This window comes from Planococcus citri, chromosome 3 (assembly GCF_950023065.1).
Source record: "Planococcus citri chromosome 3, ihPlaCitr1.1, whole genome shotgun sequence".
Classification (NCBI taxonomy): Eukaryota; Metazoa; Arthropoda; class Insecta; order Hemiptera; family Pseudococcidae; genus Planococcus; species Planococcus citri.
In genome coordinates this window covers 53,428,091-53,444,511 of record NC_088679.1, presented here as the reverse complement: position 1 = coordinate 53,444,511, position 16,421 = coordinate 53,428,091, and the positions used below count along the sequence as shown (strand labels likewise).

The 16,421-nt window shown below is 32.2% G+C and overlaps 1 protein-coding gene across 11 annotated transcripts in view; it reads left to right on the top strand.

The window, feature by feature from the left end:
- Positions 1-16,421, top strand: part of LOC135840476 (calcitonin gene-related peptide type 1 receptor-like) — a 123,930-nt gene that overhangs the window by 10,971 nt on the left and 96,538 nt on the right. For 6 of the 11 annotated variants that reach the window (XM_065357052.1, XM_065357050.1, XM_065357049.1 and 3 more), the window contains exon 1: positions 2,640-2,787. The exons of 1 other annotated variant lie outside the window; for it this stretch is intronic. Coding sequence is in view for 1 of the 10 variants with exons in the window: in XM_065357048.1 (XP_065213120.1) it covers position 2,787 (1 nt within the window). In the remaining 9 variants the exon portion in view is untranslated. Of the gene's footprint in view, positions 1-2,498; positions 2,788-3,178; positions 3,286-16,421 lie in introns of those variants that run through there. 4 more of the 11 variants (XM_065357043.1, XM_065357047.1, XM_065357042.1 and 1 more) reach the window with 4 other exon arrangements.

The following is a 16,421-nucleotide window of genomic DNA, read 5'->3' as shown; positions in this document are numbered from 1 at the left end:
GTTTTTATAAAGTGATTATAGAGATAAAATTCATCTTAAAACTCCGTTTTTTGCCTACTTGGCTGCATAAATTGGAATAGAAAAAATTTTCGCACGTAGATGTACGGGAAATTCCAGTGGCTGGTAATACTTGAGATAGTGTATTTCAAGATGTCAATTGCCATTTTTGATCGAAAGTGGCCGAACGACCTCCGTAGTCAATTGTAGTGAAAAATCATAGTGAATTTTGTTAAAATGTTACAAATTTTTTCTTACTGGGACTTTGACGGCTCTCCAACATAAAATTCTTCATCCCCCACCCTTCACCCTTCCTTCACCTTCATTATGGTCAAATTTTGAATTTTTCACCGTTTTCACCCCCTTCATCCCCCACCATTCACCCCTACGAAAAAAATATTGTCAGATTCGTGATCTACACCCTCAAAAACATACATTTCGACATATCACACATTATTATGGTCAAATTTTGAAATTTTCACCCCCTTCATCCCCCACTATTCACCCCTACGAAAAAAATAATGTCAAATTCGTATTCTGCGACCTCAAAAACATACATTTCGACATATCACACATCATTATAGTCAAATTTTGAATTTTTCGCCGTTTTTACCCCCTTCATCCTCCACCATTCACCCCTACGAAAAAAATATTGTCAGATTCGTGATCTTCACCCTCATAAACATACATTTCGATATATCACACATCATTATTGTCAAATTTTGAATTTTCACCCCTTTACCCCCTCACCCCACACCCCTACAAAAAAAATATTGTCAAATTCGTATTCTGCGACCCCAAAAACATAAGGGAGGATATTATTGTACCATTGTTTTAGGATTCATTGTAAGTTTTCGAATTACAGGCGTTTTGAGGGTGCTCATCAGCCCACTGTGGAGCTGAAGTTTTGATTTTTGAGGAGGTTTCAGGTCATGCACTTTCCCAAAATGCAGTTCCATTCGAATCGGAGCCGGGTACCTTGAGGTGGTTCCGCTGTAAGGTCCTCGCATATAGCTAAGGTTATGTGTTATGATATTTTTTTGTGTTTTCTTTCAATATTTTGAAGTTTGGTGTCAAAATCAAAGAGTTTCTTTCATTTAAAAAATGAACTCTTTAAAAATTAAAATGTTTAAATTTTCGTTTTCCAAATTTTGACTTTATTGACCATTCTGGTTGAAAAATTCGTAAAGCTGTAAACTCTCCAAGTCCTCATTTTACTCGTAATTATTCATCAGATTTCCTAAATTTCCAAATTTCTACATTACATAACCCAAAGTAATATGTTTTAAATCCTTTGCGATTTCCTAAAAAAAAAAAAAGGAAAACACTTCAATCATCAACTTTTGTGGCTCACTCCAAGGATCCTTTCTGAAAAAACACCATTTCACAAAAAAAAAGTCCCATAATGGCAAAATGTTTAGGTTTTCAAAAATTGAGGAAAATTTTCATGGAATTTTTTTGAGTTCTTTCGGAGATTAATTTCTTGTTGAAAATTATATTAAATAGGTACCTACTTATATAGACTAGCCTACCAAAAATAATTTCAACGATCGGAATTAATTTTCGAATGCCTGCCTACTAAAAGCTTCACAAGGAAAGGAATATTTTTTCGTTTAAAAACTCGAAATTTTAAAAGGAAGGATCAAAACTTCAAAATCAAAATCATTCAAATGTTTACCTTATTACTAAATACATACAAGTTGATATTTTACATTTGAGATGCTTTTTTGAGCAAAATAAGTACCCACTAAAATAAATTAATCCTGCAGGAAAAATTTAGGGCTAAAAAATCTATGTCTGTACCCGATGAAAACATTTTCTCGAAAACAGACACGTGTAGGTACTTGTTAAGCATACAACACTTATACCTACTCATGTAGCCTATTCCACCTACTTTACTAATACCTACTTATATGTACCTACATGCAATATGCATGGATAAATTACTCGAAGCTCGTTTCGAGTCGGTAGTTAATTTAAATCTGAAATTAGATTCCCAAAAATTTTTCAAGTCGATTCTAAAACACGTGCCTTTTATTAATGACACGTTTTTGAACATTCATAATATTGTGAAAATTTTTATCACATAAAATACGAGTATAAAACAGATTAAATTCTCCGAATAGGTAATTTTTCTTTTACAAAATTGAAAATGTCACCCTAAAGGTAGGTAACTGAATAAAACAACAATAAATAAATACCTACACTTGCACTCGTTAATCGAGTATATCAATGTGAAATCTAAATGCGCAAATCATTACAAATGTACTTGATTGCTGTATTTATAAATTTGTATCCTCCGTCTCGTACTCGTGTGAAACTTGCAACTACATTGTCACACAAATTAAATTTTCTATCATATTATGTTTCTAATTACCCATTTTTCATTTTGGAAATACCTATGTAGTTACACCGCGATAAATATGTACTTGTACTTACCTAAAATTACCTACCCGAGTACCTCTGCCTACCAAAGTACGAGTAAGTACACATGTAGTATAGATACTAGTACATTACACTCTTTTTGTCGGTACGAACACGTACTTGTAGTAAGCATGAAGAAAAAAATAAAGATGGTGACGAGGGTGTACGTTTTTTTTTTAACAAAACGTTTTCCAAGCATTACCATACCACATGAAAAACAAACCGTTTTCTAGTGGCGTCATCCTTTCTACGATGACGTGCTGGGGTATGGAAGAAATTTCTTTCTTATCACTAACCGTCCGGCTTACGAGTCATTCTATGTTCGAGTTTTATCGCGTCAACACGTTAGCTTGCCATCTTAGCTAAGTAAGTTGGAATTATTTCATAATTTGTATTTTTGATTTTTTTTTTGTTTTTAAAATTTTAAATCGATGCCTACGTTTATCATTTTTTTTTTTTTTTTTTTTTTTTTTTCAATAAGATGCTTACCTAATATTGATTGTTGGTGTGAATAAGTGCCTACGCATTTTAATGATATTTCCTCGATAATTTTGGATTAGAGCCAATAGGTAAAAATAGGTCTTTTTTCTGAAAAATCATAATATCAGCAGCTGCATCTCGGTGTATCTATTTATCATGATCGATTGAAGTTGACGTTTTGATTGAAATAAACACGCGAAATAAATAAACGTTGGTTTATGATTCTCGTTACCTATAGTTTGTTTTTTTTTAAATTTTTTTTTTTTTTATTTTCAAGAAAAAAAACTAGAGAGTTTTGTGATGAAATAAAATGTGATTTTTGTGTAATTATGCGTACTTTGAAGACAAATTAAGTGCCAGAATTGAATTCATTTCTCAAACTAGGTATGTACCTAAAAATATAAGCTAGTAAACGAGTTTATTTGCTATTGAATTCATTACGTATACTGATCGTATATTGAACTAAGTATGTTTATTTTCGAGTGTCAGTTTTCGAATTACCAGATTTAAGAACGTGTAAAAATGTCATTCGATCGCGGATATGATATGCTTTTTAACAAGGGAAGGAAATTCTGTCAAAAAGTCAACTCTTGTCTACTTGTTGCATTACTACCTATATTTCGCGATATTTTGTATCGCATTCGAATGTATTTCTTTTTTCGTGCTGTATTTTTCCAGCAATTCGAACTGAGTACCATAGGTATTCGTTTTACATTTTAAACGCTGCGGGAATTTCGGCGTTTGTTATACAACAAATATTTGTTTAGCGAAAGTGGCGTATATCTTATACGGTTTTGTTTTGAAGGGATGATCGGGTTTAACACTTGGTTGTACGAAACATTATTGTTGTTATAATTGCCAGTTATTTTACGCGTATATTGATCCGATGTAGTTTGCAAACAAAATAAACAAATTTAATTATTGGAATAAAAGTTAGGCAGCTGGGTAGGCATAAAAATCAACGTACGAATTATTATGTACCTAGCTAACTTATTGGAAAATTTACGTGAATAGAAAATTGGCGCGTTTACTTTTCCCCAGCGGCGAATGTAGGGAGTTCAATCTTGGAAAGTGCTTGTTTGAAGAAATAATGTAGCTAATACGAGAGCTGAACTCAATTCAGCGTTCGAATCTTACGATTTTTTATTTATTTGGGGAAAAAATATTTGAATAATATTCGGTTTTTCGAGTTGCCTCAAATTACGCTAATTTTAATAATTTCCGTGAATTAATTTTACAAATAGTCCCATTCTCGTAGGAATCTATTTTCAATTCACTCAACATTTTCGAACTTATCAAAAAATATGAGCAGTTGCGCCGAAAAAATGGAAAAATTTGGCTCGGACTCAAAAGTATTCACCGAAATGGTCCATATTTTTTTTTTTTTTTTTTGCAATAAAAAACGTAAGGTTTTGAAAGAGGCCAAGTAAGCTCAAATGAACGTGCAAAATACATAAATGTTAATGTTATACCTCCACCTCTATGAATGTTATTGGGGGATCTGCGACTTAAAAATTTTTGTGATGATACTTTTCAATTTTTTCTCTCAATTTTGTTTAAAAATTATGTTAGAATTAAAAATAAATAAAATCACTTTCCAATCCCTGGACTTTTTCGAATTTTTTCAGCCTTTTTCATTCTTCTGAGGATTCAAAATTGATTTCTTTTCATTTTTAATTTTTAAATATTGTGACTTTGAAATGAAAAAAAAAAAAAAAATGAAAAACGATGCTTGTTTAAAATTACATAATTATTTTTAAAAATATCGAAACTAAGTATCTTAAACCATCTTGAGGCTTACGAGAGTTCGTTCATTTGAGCATTTTAGGATACAGAATTGTTTTAAAATTCAACCAAAAAAAAAACATATGTTACAATGGCCCATCATTTGGATTCATGCTCAAAACTTGAAACGATAATTTTGGTTCAATTGTTGGTACCTTAATAGATGGAGAGGAAAAGTGAAAAAAAATCACAAATAGAGCCATTTTTTTAGGGGAAATCGAAAATTTTTTGAAAGTGTTACCACTGGATGATTTTTCCCCCTTTTTTGAGAGATATCAAAGGTTAATTCAATAAGTTTCAATTGCTTTTGAAAAAAATAAGCTTTAAAAATTGAATTACCTAATCTCAGGTATCGTGTTGTTTACAATAGGTACATTTGAAATGTGTTTTATCATTTGAGAAAAAATTCAGGTTAAAAAATTTACCCTAATATTGAACTTTTTTGGTTCATCATTTTGTTGGATCATCCAAGTAAAATGACCAAAATTCCAATACTGAGGTGCCTAAATTATTCTGGTGTAAAGGTTTAGTCAACGAATAAAAATAAAATTTGGCTTGAAAACTTAATGCTTATTTTATCTAATAAATTTGGTAAATTCGGAATTTTTGAATAATTTATGATCAATTGCTCAATACTTCTGGGAATTTGGCATTTTTGGTAGTAAAAAAAAAATGTGCTTTATTTACAATGGTCGACTATTTTGTTGTCTGGGTGTTTTATTTCAAGTTTCATTTTATTTATGGAAAAAAATTGTAATTTTTGATATCTTAAGTAGATACTTAATTTTACTATGATCCTTTGAAAACACTTATTGCAATTTTTATATCCAGTTTTGCGAATAGTTTTATTTTCAAAAAAAGTCGGGAAAATTATTGTTTTATGTGTATATGAAGAGTGATATTCCATTTTCACAACTTTTCAGGAAAGAGGAAAAACAGTTTCCCTTTAAATGGGTAAATTGGCTTTTTAGGCGAGTTTAGCACTTTATTTGGGTGGATTTATGATGTAGGAGTGTAGGTATACACTTCATCCACTAACTACTGCTGAAAAAAATTCCAATAAAAATGGACAAAGCGCGTTTTGGAACTCGATTTTCTTTTTAATTTTTAGTGAATTGGCTATTTAGGTGAGTTTAACACCTCATTTTGGTAGGTTGATGATGTAGGAATGTGAGTTAATACTTCATCTACCAGGTACCGCTGAAAACCCAACTTTGATAAAAATGGACAAAGCGAGTTTTGGAATATCACTCTTCGTATATATAAGTATCTTCTTGAGAAGATTTTGAAGAGATTTTTACTTATTTTATTTAAAAAATTATTTTCAAAAGGGAAAATGTCGAACTAATAATAAGAATATTACTTGACAAGAAATCAGCTGTTTACTTGATGTACGAAGGGATTCACTTTATATCTACGTATTATGATTATTTTTGTTAATAAATTTGATGCCCCCCCCCCAAAAAAAAAACAAGAAAAAATACACCCATTTTGATACAGAAAATTATAGGTAGGTAGGCATTTTAAGAAACTGTCATAATCGTCGAAAAGTTTAACTGAAATTTCACCATTTACTCAAACGTAAAAATTGAAAAAATCTGACCTTTTGTGCAGAAAAACACACCCAACATTGGTACATTCATAATTTTATGTTTTTACGTCGAAGAATTTTTTTACTTTTAGAAATCCGTATCAATAAAAATATTTTTAAATTGAACTCATGAGCTGTTTTAGCTTGCCAATATTTAATGCAAATTGATATTGTAATTTTATATTAATTACTTATCTTGGATTAGAATTTTAATTTCCTGCAGAAATTATTCCAACATACTCAATTTTTATAATTTTAGAACCATTTCAAATGATATACTTGATATAATTATACATATTTTTTCAACAACTCATCTCGATTTTAGTTATTTTTATAATTTTCTACAAAAAATAAACAAACGAAGAAAAGGACGAACAAATTTTTAACCTTCATTCGATTGTTACGTAGGTATGTAAATATATATCTACTTGATTTAATTTGTTTTTTTTTCATAGAAATCCTTTGTCTAATTTTTGTCAAGTTATAACTGCTCGCCTGAAATTTTAAAATTTATGTATTTAGGTGCTTTGGTAATTCACTGTGCGGCGAAATAAAAATTAGATTTTTTATTGACATTGTTTTAATACGCAAAATATTATAATGTTGAAATTTTTTATCATTTGTTATCAAGGTTATCTAAAATTCCGGGATTTATGGTAATGCTGGTAATTTATTATAAATAGGTAACAACTCGAACTTTTAAATGAAAAATATTTAAATAAATTAACCGCTCATCTTTACTTCACTACTTCAAAAGAATAAGTTTTCCCAAAAGTTCATTTTGAAAAAAAAAAAATTCGCCAAGTATTTCTGGAATGAAAATCTTGATTAGATACTTAACTTTGAATACCATGTTACTAAATTAACCTACCTACTCGATTATTTAATGTCCACCTTCACTACCTTTATTACTTTTTTTAACAAGGTAGGTAGTGATAGATAATACTTATGAGTGAGCCAACGACCTAAAATCGTTTATTTTTTCACAATATTATCGAGTTGAAGTTCAAAAAAAAAAAAAAAATAGATAACGTAAAACAAAGCCATACCAAGCTAAAATTGAACCGTTACTTTTTTAATCTTGTTGTTTTCTTTGGATTTCCTTTCTGAAACGAGAAATTTTTAAACCCCTTCTTTTAATTTTTCGCTCGTCTTTGTTTCGATGCTTTGGAAAAATAAAAAAAAAAATAAAAGGAAAACATTCCTACGAAATTTTCCATTGTTTGAAATTTTGATGAAAGTTACTGGAACTGAAACAAAGTCGAATAAGATTCGAACGTATGTTTCGATCGACTTGTTGAAATGAAACGTGAAAACGTATAAATGTCGTCTGAATCGTTTTCCAATTTTACTTATATTATCGAAGAAAAAAATGAAATTTTTTCCTTCAGCATCTTTTGTCTTGTTTGGAAGTCGATTTAATTTTGAAATAGTGTCGCGATCGCCCGAAGCAATGTTATTTATTTGACTTTTATATATCGACAATTGAACATACTGGGTTTTATCGATGATAAAACTATAGGCTATAGGCCTACAGTGTGATTGATTAATTTCAACCGTTTTGTACACACTCTCTCGTTTGAACGCAGTAAACACCTAAACACAGTCGGTTTAACGCACACTGATTCACGCAGCTCATAATGCACCACAACACAAATAACCTTGTATTTTTGTTGAGACGGTAAAAAAAAACTGCCATAAATTTCATCTTCTGAGGTACACACACATATGGTAGGTACTTGACAAAACGATTGCTTCAGTTTTATAAAATTTGCAGCGATTAAAGATCACTTTGGACTATTAGGTACTTTAGATAATTTACTATTTTTACAAATAGCAATTTGAAAATAAACCTTGAAGATGCATTTCATTTTGGCTTCGGGAAGTAGTTAAAAATTGAAATTTTTTTTTATTTCGCCATGTGATGGTAAAGTTGCATAATCGTTCATTTTTCTGTCTGGGTAATTAAATTAAAACGAGTTTATTTACTCGTTTGAACTTCACAATAAGTGAAACCAGCTGAAGCAGAAGATACCGATTTTGTTTTCTGCGTAGTTTCAAAATCGAAAGATGATTAATTATTTGAGAAGAAAAAAAATTGTCGGTAATTTGCCAAATGATCGTTTTGATTGGATTAATAATGCAAATATTTGAAGAATTGCATTCGATTCGTCGGATGAACAACGTCGAGCACTCGAGAGTCGATTACCGCAAGATAAATGATACCTTTAGTCCTACACCTTTGGCTTTATGGTTAGAAATATCAGCACGGTAGTTAAATAGTCAATTACCTTTAACTGTTTCTTCAACGCTATCTAATAAATTATGCTATTTTAGCCAGATTCGTACCTCTGTATCTACCTACCTACCTACCTACCACTTTGCTCTGTCGATCGTGTAAATTTCGCATTGAAAAGTTTTTGCAACTCGTGTGGGTACATTGCACGCAAAAGAACCCATTAATAATCGCTAGTATTGTTTTATAAAGAATGAAATGCTTCTCGAGTACGGAGTACCTACACAAATAGGTACATTCCAACTTGCCACCGTACACCTTAGGTACGCGAGTACGTCACATAAATCGTACGCATAAAATTTAAATTCTGGTAATTTGAAAGCTACGAATTCGTTGAGAAGTTATTGGCCATTTTTGTAGAGTCGCGGTACTTATTGCATTTTTTTCTAAACACGCTTTTGAAACCAACGGCAACGTGGGAAAAAGAAATGTGTAACAGGAGAGAAATTTTAATTTTTTATTTTCATTCGATGTTTGTACGTGGATTTTACAACGAACTGAAAAAAAAAAACAACACGCCAAACGAAATTTAATTTTATGATTCGGGCGAGTAGATTTTTGATATTTCGGTATTTTTTTTTTTTTCATAATTTCGCACGAGTGTTTTTTTTTTGTTTTACTCGCTTCTGTCGCCGAAAATTTAAAATTTTAATTTCGCGTGATATAATTCATCGTTTGTTTGTATTGTTTTAATATCAATTTTTCTTGGAAAATAATGAGGGAATGATTTTTTTTACTCGAATTTTATTTCGAGGATTTTTTTCATTTTTACGTAAGATACGCGAATAGATGTCTGTATTTCAAAGAAAACCCGTAACTTGTACCAATTTTAAGGATGAATGAGCTCGTTTTGGCAGAAATTTTTCGTCGTGAGGTTCATACAGCCGTAAATTATGGAATTCGTCGTATCAGCGGATCATAATATACGAGTGATGCACCGAGTTGAAGAAAAAAACGAGGCAAAAGTAAGCTCATCGCGTTTGGGTCGATTACAATATACAAAAATCTATCGATTTTGTACGCTTGATTTTATTATTTATTTAGGTTTGAAAATTATCAAGCTTGTGTGAATTTGCGTGAGGAGAATTTTGCGGTGGTTTTTTTGCATTCAATGGGCAAATTTTATGATGAAGATGTCTTAGTTATTGAGAATGAAATTGAAAGGTACCTAGCTACTTACCTACTTCAAAAAATCTAGAAAAATGACTAAAAATGTAATTTTTTCGAGTTTTTTAGAATTGACAATACCTAATGCTCAAGAAATTGGCATGATTGTATTCCAAGTTGAACTGTCAAACTTTCGCTCAAAATAATTCTAAGGAAAACATATTCTGAGAAGGGTGATTCCTCATCAATTCGACCAAGAAGTGGAAAGGGGGGTTGGCGATTTTTTTGAAATTTTTCCTGTGGAAAGCTCTTTTGAAGGGATGACCAATGACGCAAATCTCAGCCCTCTAGCACTTTTTTAAAGGTTGCTAGGGGGTGTCAATGTTTTCAGTGAACTTGAAATATCATCCATTTCAGCAGTGGATTACTCGATAACCGCGATACCTGCTGGAATGGAACTTTTTCAAATAGTTAGGGGTTTTGAAAGGCTTTTTGTTGATATCATAAAAGTCAGTGTTGCCACTTTTTTTCGTACGAAAAATTAGCTCGAAAAGTTTCAAAACGTAGTTTTCATATCGTTCCGACTCTCGAAAATTCTGAAAAAAATATATTGTGACCAAATTTTTATGCTGAATAACATAGGTATTAAAAAATTGGACCGGCATTATTTCGTAAAGTCGATTTAAAAAAATTAAAATTTATTTGGTTGTCTTATTTTGACCTCTTTCTGACGTATTTCGGAAAAGTTGATAAAAATTGCACTCATAGCAAAAAAATTGAAAATCGTTCATTTTTTCAATTCACTCAGAATTTTGATTTTTTTGTGATGAGTTCAGTTCATCGAGTGAAAGGGTTTTTTCAACAGATTGAAAACTGTGTCTGACTCATCGCAGGCTATTTTGTAAGCAATTTTCACTAGGTGGCCAAGAGACAGTATCATAGCCAGGGGGAGGGGCGGAGAGGGTCATTGCCCTCACTCGCGAGTAAAAATTTGAAATAAAGCATGCAAAAGTGGCCTTTTTTTCGTTGTTGGGACCCATTTTTTCAAAAAATTTTCGCTCTAGCTCTACTCGAGCAGTAATTTTACCATTGTTTTTATAAAATCATTGCACATCACGAAAGGTTTTCAGAAAATTACCTCTTATTTCGATTTTTAATGCCTAAAAATCCGGTTTTGCCACCTCCTTGAGATGTAATTTGAAAAGTAGAACAACATCAATTTTAATGAAAGAATTCGGTTCGTCTGATCTCAACATTTTTCAAATTCAATCATAGGTTGTTTAAAATTCTAATTTTGCAGAAGAGAACCAAATTGGCCCGAGCGAAGCGAGGGCAAAAGCTTTTGAAAAAAATAAGAATTTTGAGGATAAATTGGTGATTTTGAGCGCAAATCAAAAATTTTCTTGGGCAAATCGAATTTACATTGGTTTTGAAAAGAAAAAACTTTCGTGGCCAAATCGAATTTACTGGGTGGCCATTTGGCCAAGCTCTTATATCTTAAAAAATGTCCTGACTCATCGAACAGGTCCTTAATGGGATCTGAAAACACTCACTGATTGAAGACTGTGTCTGACTCAAGCACAAGTATTTACTTGGGTTTGAAAGCATCATCCACTGATTAAAAACTGTGTCTGACTCAATCACAGGTACCTATTTACAATTTCAATTGTTTGATTTTGGCCAAAAAGTGAAGTAGGTTACCATCCTATGTATCCATTCTAGGGTGGATAACGAAAAAAAAAGTGGAATAATTTTGACCAAATTCAGTAAGAACCTTCATTTTGAAGGATGGGCTATACTGAATTTAAGGGGATACTTATTCCCTTAACTTATATTTTAGCTTGGTTTATACTGAATTTAACGTCCGTCAACCTAAAATTTGCCTTTGTTCAACTTCTAGGGTTAAGTTTAAGTTTACGGTTAAATTCAGTATAGCCCCTCCTTAAGTTTAAAGTCATTCAGAATTTTTTTTCAGCTCCGGAGTTGCCCTCGGAAAGGAGATACCTACCTATGAGTCTTCACAGAGGAGGCATTTTTGAAAAAATCGTAGGTTTTTTGCTCTAGCCACCACCCAATCTGTTTTGGATGAAATGGTTCTGTTTCAAAAGATAGTGTTTATGATTCTGCGTCAAACTAGGCTAATTATTACCAAAACCCAAGACCACTTTTAGGATTCTACTGAATGGTTGAAAATTTGTAAATCGCTCATTTTTGGACTGTTGGTGTTTTGAAACTTTGAAAGTTTTTTCTTCTCAAATATTTGTATTAATCACGCTAAAACATCGAAAGATTTCATCTCTGAAATTGGGAAAATATTTTAGAACGCAGTGGTTCCAATTTTTTGGCCATTATTGCCAATTTCAGAAAATTGAGAAATATAGCTACCTCTTAGCTCAGGTATTATCATTTTTTTCGGTTTTTTGAAACTGACAACAACGACCAGAAAATTGGCACTGCCGCATTCCAAAATATCTCTCAAATTCAGAAAGTATATCTTTCGATGTTTCAACATAGGCAACACTTCTTAAATTAAAAAATTCATTGATCTAATTGAAAAACACAATCTAACAAACTAACTTCATTTAAACCATCACACGACGGGTGTAATAATCATGCAAATACCCCCCCCTCTCCCACAAATAATAATAATTAATGTGAAATATTAGTATTTGAGAAGAAAAAATTTTCAAAACACGAATTTACCCAAAAATAAGTGATTTGTAAATTTTCAACGGTTCTAGATTTTGATGACAATGGCTCAACTTGACGCAAAATCTTAAATATTGTCTTTTGGAACTGGGTTATTTTTCCTTCATTTTTCCCAAAACAGGTCAACTAGGTACCTACTAGCTGGAGGGAAAAAAACATGATTTTTTCGAAAACGCCCCTTCTTTGAGGACCCATTTATCTCCCTTTTAGGGACATCTCCGGGGCTCCGGAGCTAAAAATTCTTCTGAATGACTTTCAAATCGAAGTGAAGGTCTTCATTGAATTTGGAATTTGGTCAAAATCCTCCAACATTTTTTCCCCTTTCATAATTTGAGTTCGAATTTTTTTTTTGAGAAAGGCCCAACAGAGAATTCGAAAAAAATCATTCATTTCATCTCATAATATTCAAACGCCAGAATATTGAATAATAAAACGCCTATATAATCCAGTATACCTAAACGTACGGGCACAAGTTGTTTAGTTAGATCAGTACTTGCATGTAGGAGTATAACAAAAATTTCAAATCATCTCGAGTATTTTTGTCTACTTTTTTCCCCATCTCCATTAGGTAAGTGTATCTCATCCAAATTATTCATTCTTACATTTTCATGAATTGCAAGAATCGTTCAAGTCAAACGTAGGTATTGTATAAGGTGCTTCCAATCAATGAAATTAAAATCTTCGAAGGTCAAGAGTCACTAGAGACAAAGTCTAAGGCAAAAGCATAGGCTCGTCTTATACAAAAGTGAAACACAAACAAACAAAATTTGATGACGCCATCGCCGAAATCGAAAATTAAAAATGTCGCAAAAAATTAATTTCAAAGCTCACCATTGGGATAGGTTAGGGATTAAATTCAAACTGGAGTACTCTCCAAGGAACGTTGTTTCATTTAAAGCGACACCTTCGAATGATCCGAGCTACCTACCTACCGAAGAAGAAGAGATTCATTATTATAAAACGAACAATTAAACAGATTTAGGTACCGTGTTGCCATCCTTAGCGTAATGGTACCTAGTTTATAGGTATAAATAATAATTAATAAATCGTGTTTTGCAACAGTGGTGACACAACGAGGTGAATTAAAAACGTATTTTCATGGTTGGTAAAGTCATCTCCCAAAAGAGTGTGTTGAACTGTGCATCGAAGAAGAAAAAGAATCATGTAAATGCATATTTGATAGAGCTATACCTACTCAGTATGAGATGATATGTATTACCTATAATTATTATTGATTTTCATTCATTTTTAGTATCAACGATCGATGAAGGTACTATCTAATGGGTAATATAATCTTTTAATGAATCCAAAGAACACTCGAGAACATACCACCATGCAATATTTTAGGAGCTGATTTTTTTTTTCAAATTTTGTAAAAATTTTTAAAATCTAAAAATTTATTTATTTTGAAAAATCAAAATTTAATCTTATTGGCGCATAAAGCTCAGAGTTTGTTTTCTCATCACCTACTTTCAACCTTCTAAATGGATTGGTGAAAGTTTCTAGCCTTTCAAGAGTCTCTTGTGGGATTTTAAATTTTGTAATTTTCGAAAAATTGGATGGGGAGGAAATTAGACATTGAATATTTCAACGAAGACGTTTTCCATCACTTCATTGCTATTATCTCTTCTTTTTAAAACGTTCCATCACTGTTCTAATCATTTTTCCAACTTTGTTCAAGCATGGTGCAAATTTGTACCCATATACTCGTACATTCTAGTATAGTATTAATTTCGTACTAAATAGGTTTTGATTCTTCCAAAGTATGATAATCATTCGCGCGATTCGTGTCTCATTGAGTGGAAATTCCTTTTGATTGGAGGCCTAAGGCATTTAATAATCGGCGCGGAAGCGCGTATGATGAACAGCGAAGGAAATTAAAACACATATCACGCTCCGAAGCATTGTCAGCAATAACTCGTATAACCGCTAACAATCGAATATTTTCGTGTAGGTATCTAACCGTTTAATTGGTGCGAGTAATTATTTAATAATTAAATGTATACACGCGAGAACGTGTTTGAGTTTTCATAAATGGTTACTTACTTCGGTTACAACAAAACGTTGAATTATTGTTTGTTTTTCCCCCCTTTTGTGGGTACATAATATCGTCATTTTGTTGGTTGAGCTTGAGCGCTTCATCGTTTGTGTCATGCAAATTAGATAGGCTGACTTTTCCCATCGGAGCGTTCGCCGCATCCCATCGCGGCACGGGCACGGGCGATGAGTTGCAAACGTCCGAAGCTAAACTTCGTTCAAAAGTATACCTATGTTTCTAATTAATGATGAAAAATGTAACCACGTGTTTTCGATGTTCTCATTTTCATGCAATAAATTTGGTAAACATGGCGATGACGACGAACAGAGTAGGTATTTTCTGCTGGAGAATAATGTCTTCGACGCGATAAATCGTGAAGGCGTACGAATCGGTATAGGTAACGATTAAAAGGACAAAACATTTTCAAACGGGGATCGTTTTGTGCTTAGAGATATCCGTCCAATCGTAATAATTTCTTTTCAAAAATACACAAAGGTCATAGGCTGTATTCTAGCTGTATAGGTTATAAATATACATCGAAGAGCTCATTATAATTTGAAATGGTTGAAATTATTTGTCCGGAATTTTCTATAAATATAATCCGTATACGTTTACAAACTGCGTGATCAATTTATAAACAATGAAAAATATAAGAATTATATTTTTGTTTTCGAACTAGATGCGTCTTCGCGTTTAATGGTATTCTGGTTTTGATAAATAGATTCGTGGGCTATACTGCTTGTATAAGTACAGAGTCTATATTCGTGCACGAAGCTTTCTCGATGGACTGAAATTTGAAAATCATCGGGGAAATAAATATTCAGTTTGTAAAAGATTATTTGTCTGCGGGGTTGAAGCTAAGCAAACGCTTAAATACGTATTAATGATTTTTACCAGATAATTTTACATCGGTTGGATGCTCGATGGTGGGAAAGTTTTTGGCCAGTGTTGCAAAATGTGAACTGTTAAGCTGTTCGGCTTTTCGTATTAGGTATTTTCTGCTACATCGGTGAAGGATTTACTTTGGAAATATTTTCCAAATATCATACCGCGGTTAAAATAACATTGTGGTTAACTCAATAAATACCCACTCTGTAGGATCGTAATACCTACGTAGTTTGATATTTCATGTGGTAGGTTCCGAAATAATTTTCAGACTTCGGCGTCATTCGGGCCATCGAGATCGTAAGTTTTTAAAATAGACTATTTATTTTGATAGTTTCTCCAGCGGTTTCGTTACCTCCTCATCAAATGGTTGATCATGGAGGCAGATAGCTGGATAAGTTACCAAAAGATTGTCTGGTTTTGGGTTTGAGAATATTTTTATGATTATTTTTTGGAGGGAGAAGAGTAGGAGGTTAATAGAAAATAATTCAGTGCCTACTCAATGAAAATGATATGAGATTTTTTCGAGCTCCAAAATGATATCTACGTGTTTAAGATCTTAAAAAATGGTGCTTGATGGCTTCTCCTGCAAAAATATTTATTTCACCATCTTTCTTCAAGTTGCTCTAAACACTACGAGATTTTAGTATTTCTGGCAGATTTAATATGATCTGGGTGAAATTGCATTTTTGGACGGCTCTCATATTTCACAATAATGCAGAAACTAAATTTCCTAGATCTGTATCAGTTTTGAAAATTTATGGAAAACTTGTCATCGACTACCTATACCTAGTTATTATGAAATCAGGTTTTAGAACGTTGATATTCTTCCCAAAAGAGGCATTCAGACTGACACAAACATTTTTGAACTAGACAAATGAAAATCGAAAGAGCATTCAAAAAGCATTCTAAGTTTTGCTGATATTTTAAAAATTTTCAGTTTGGTCACTTTTCAGTAAAAATGTAAAAAAATATTGGACCAATTTCAGGTACCTCTACCTAAGAATATGGCATTTAGTTTACACTTGTCGTTTATGTTAATCCCCAAAAAATTCTGCACCATTTTTTTGGACAAATGTCTGACCTATGTATCAATTATTGATTGATAG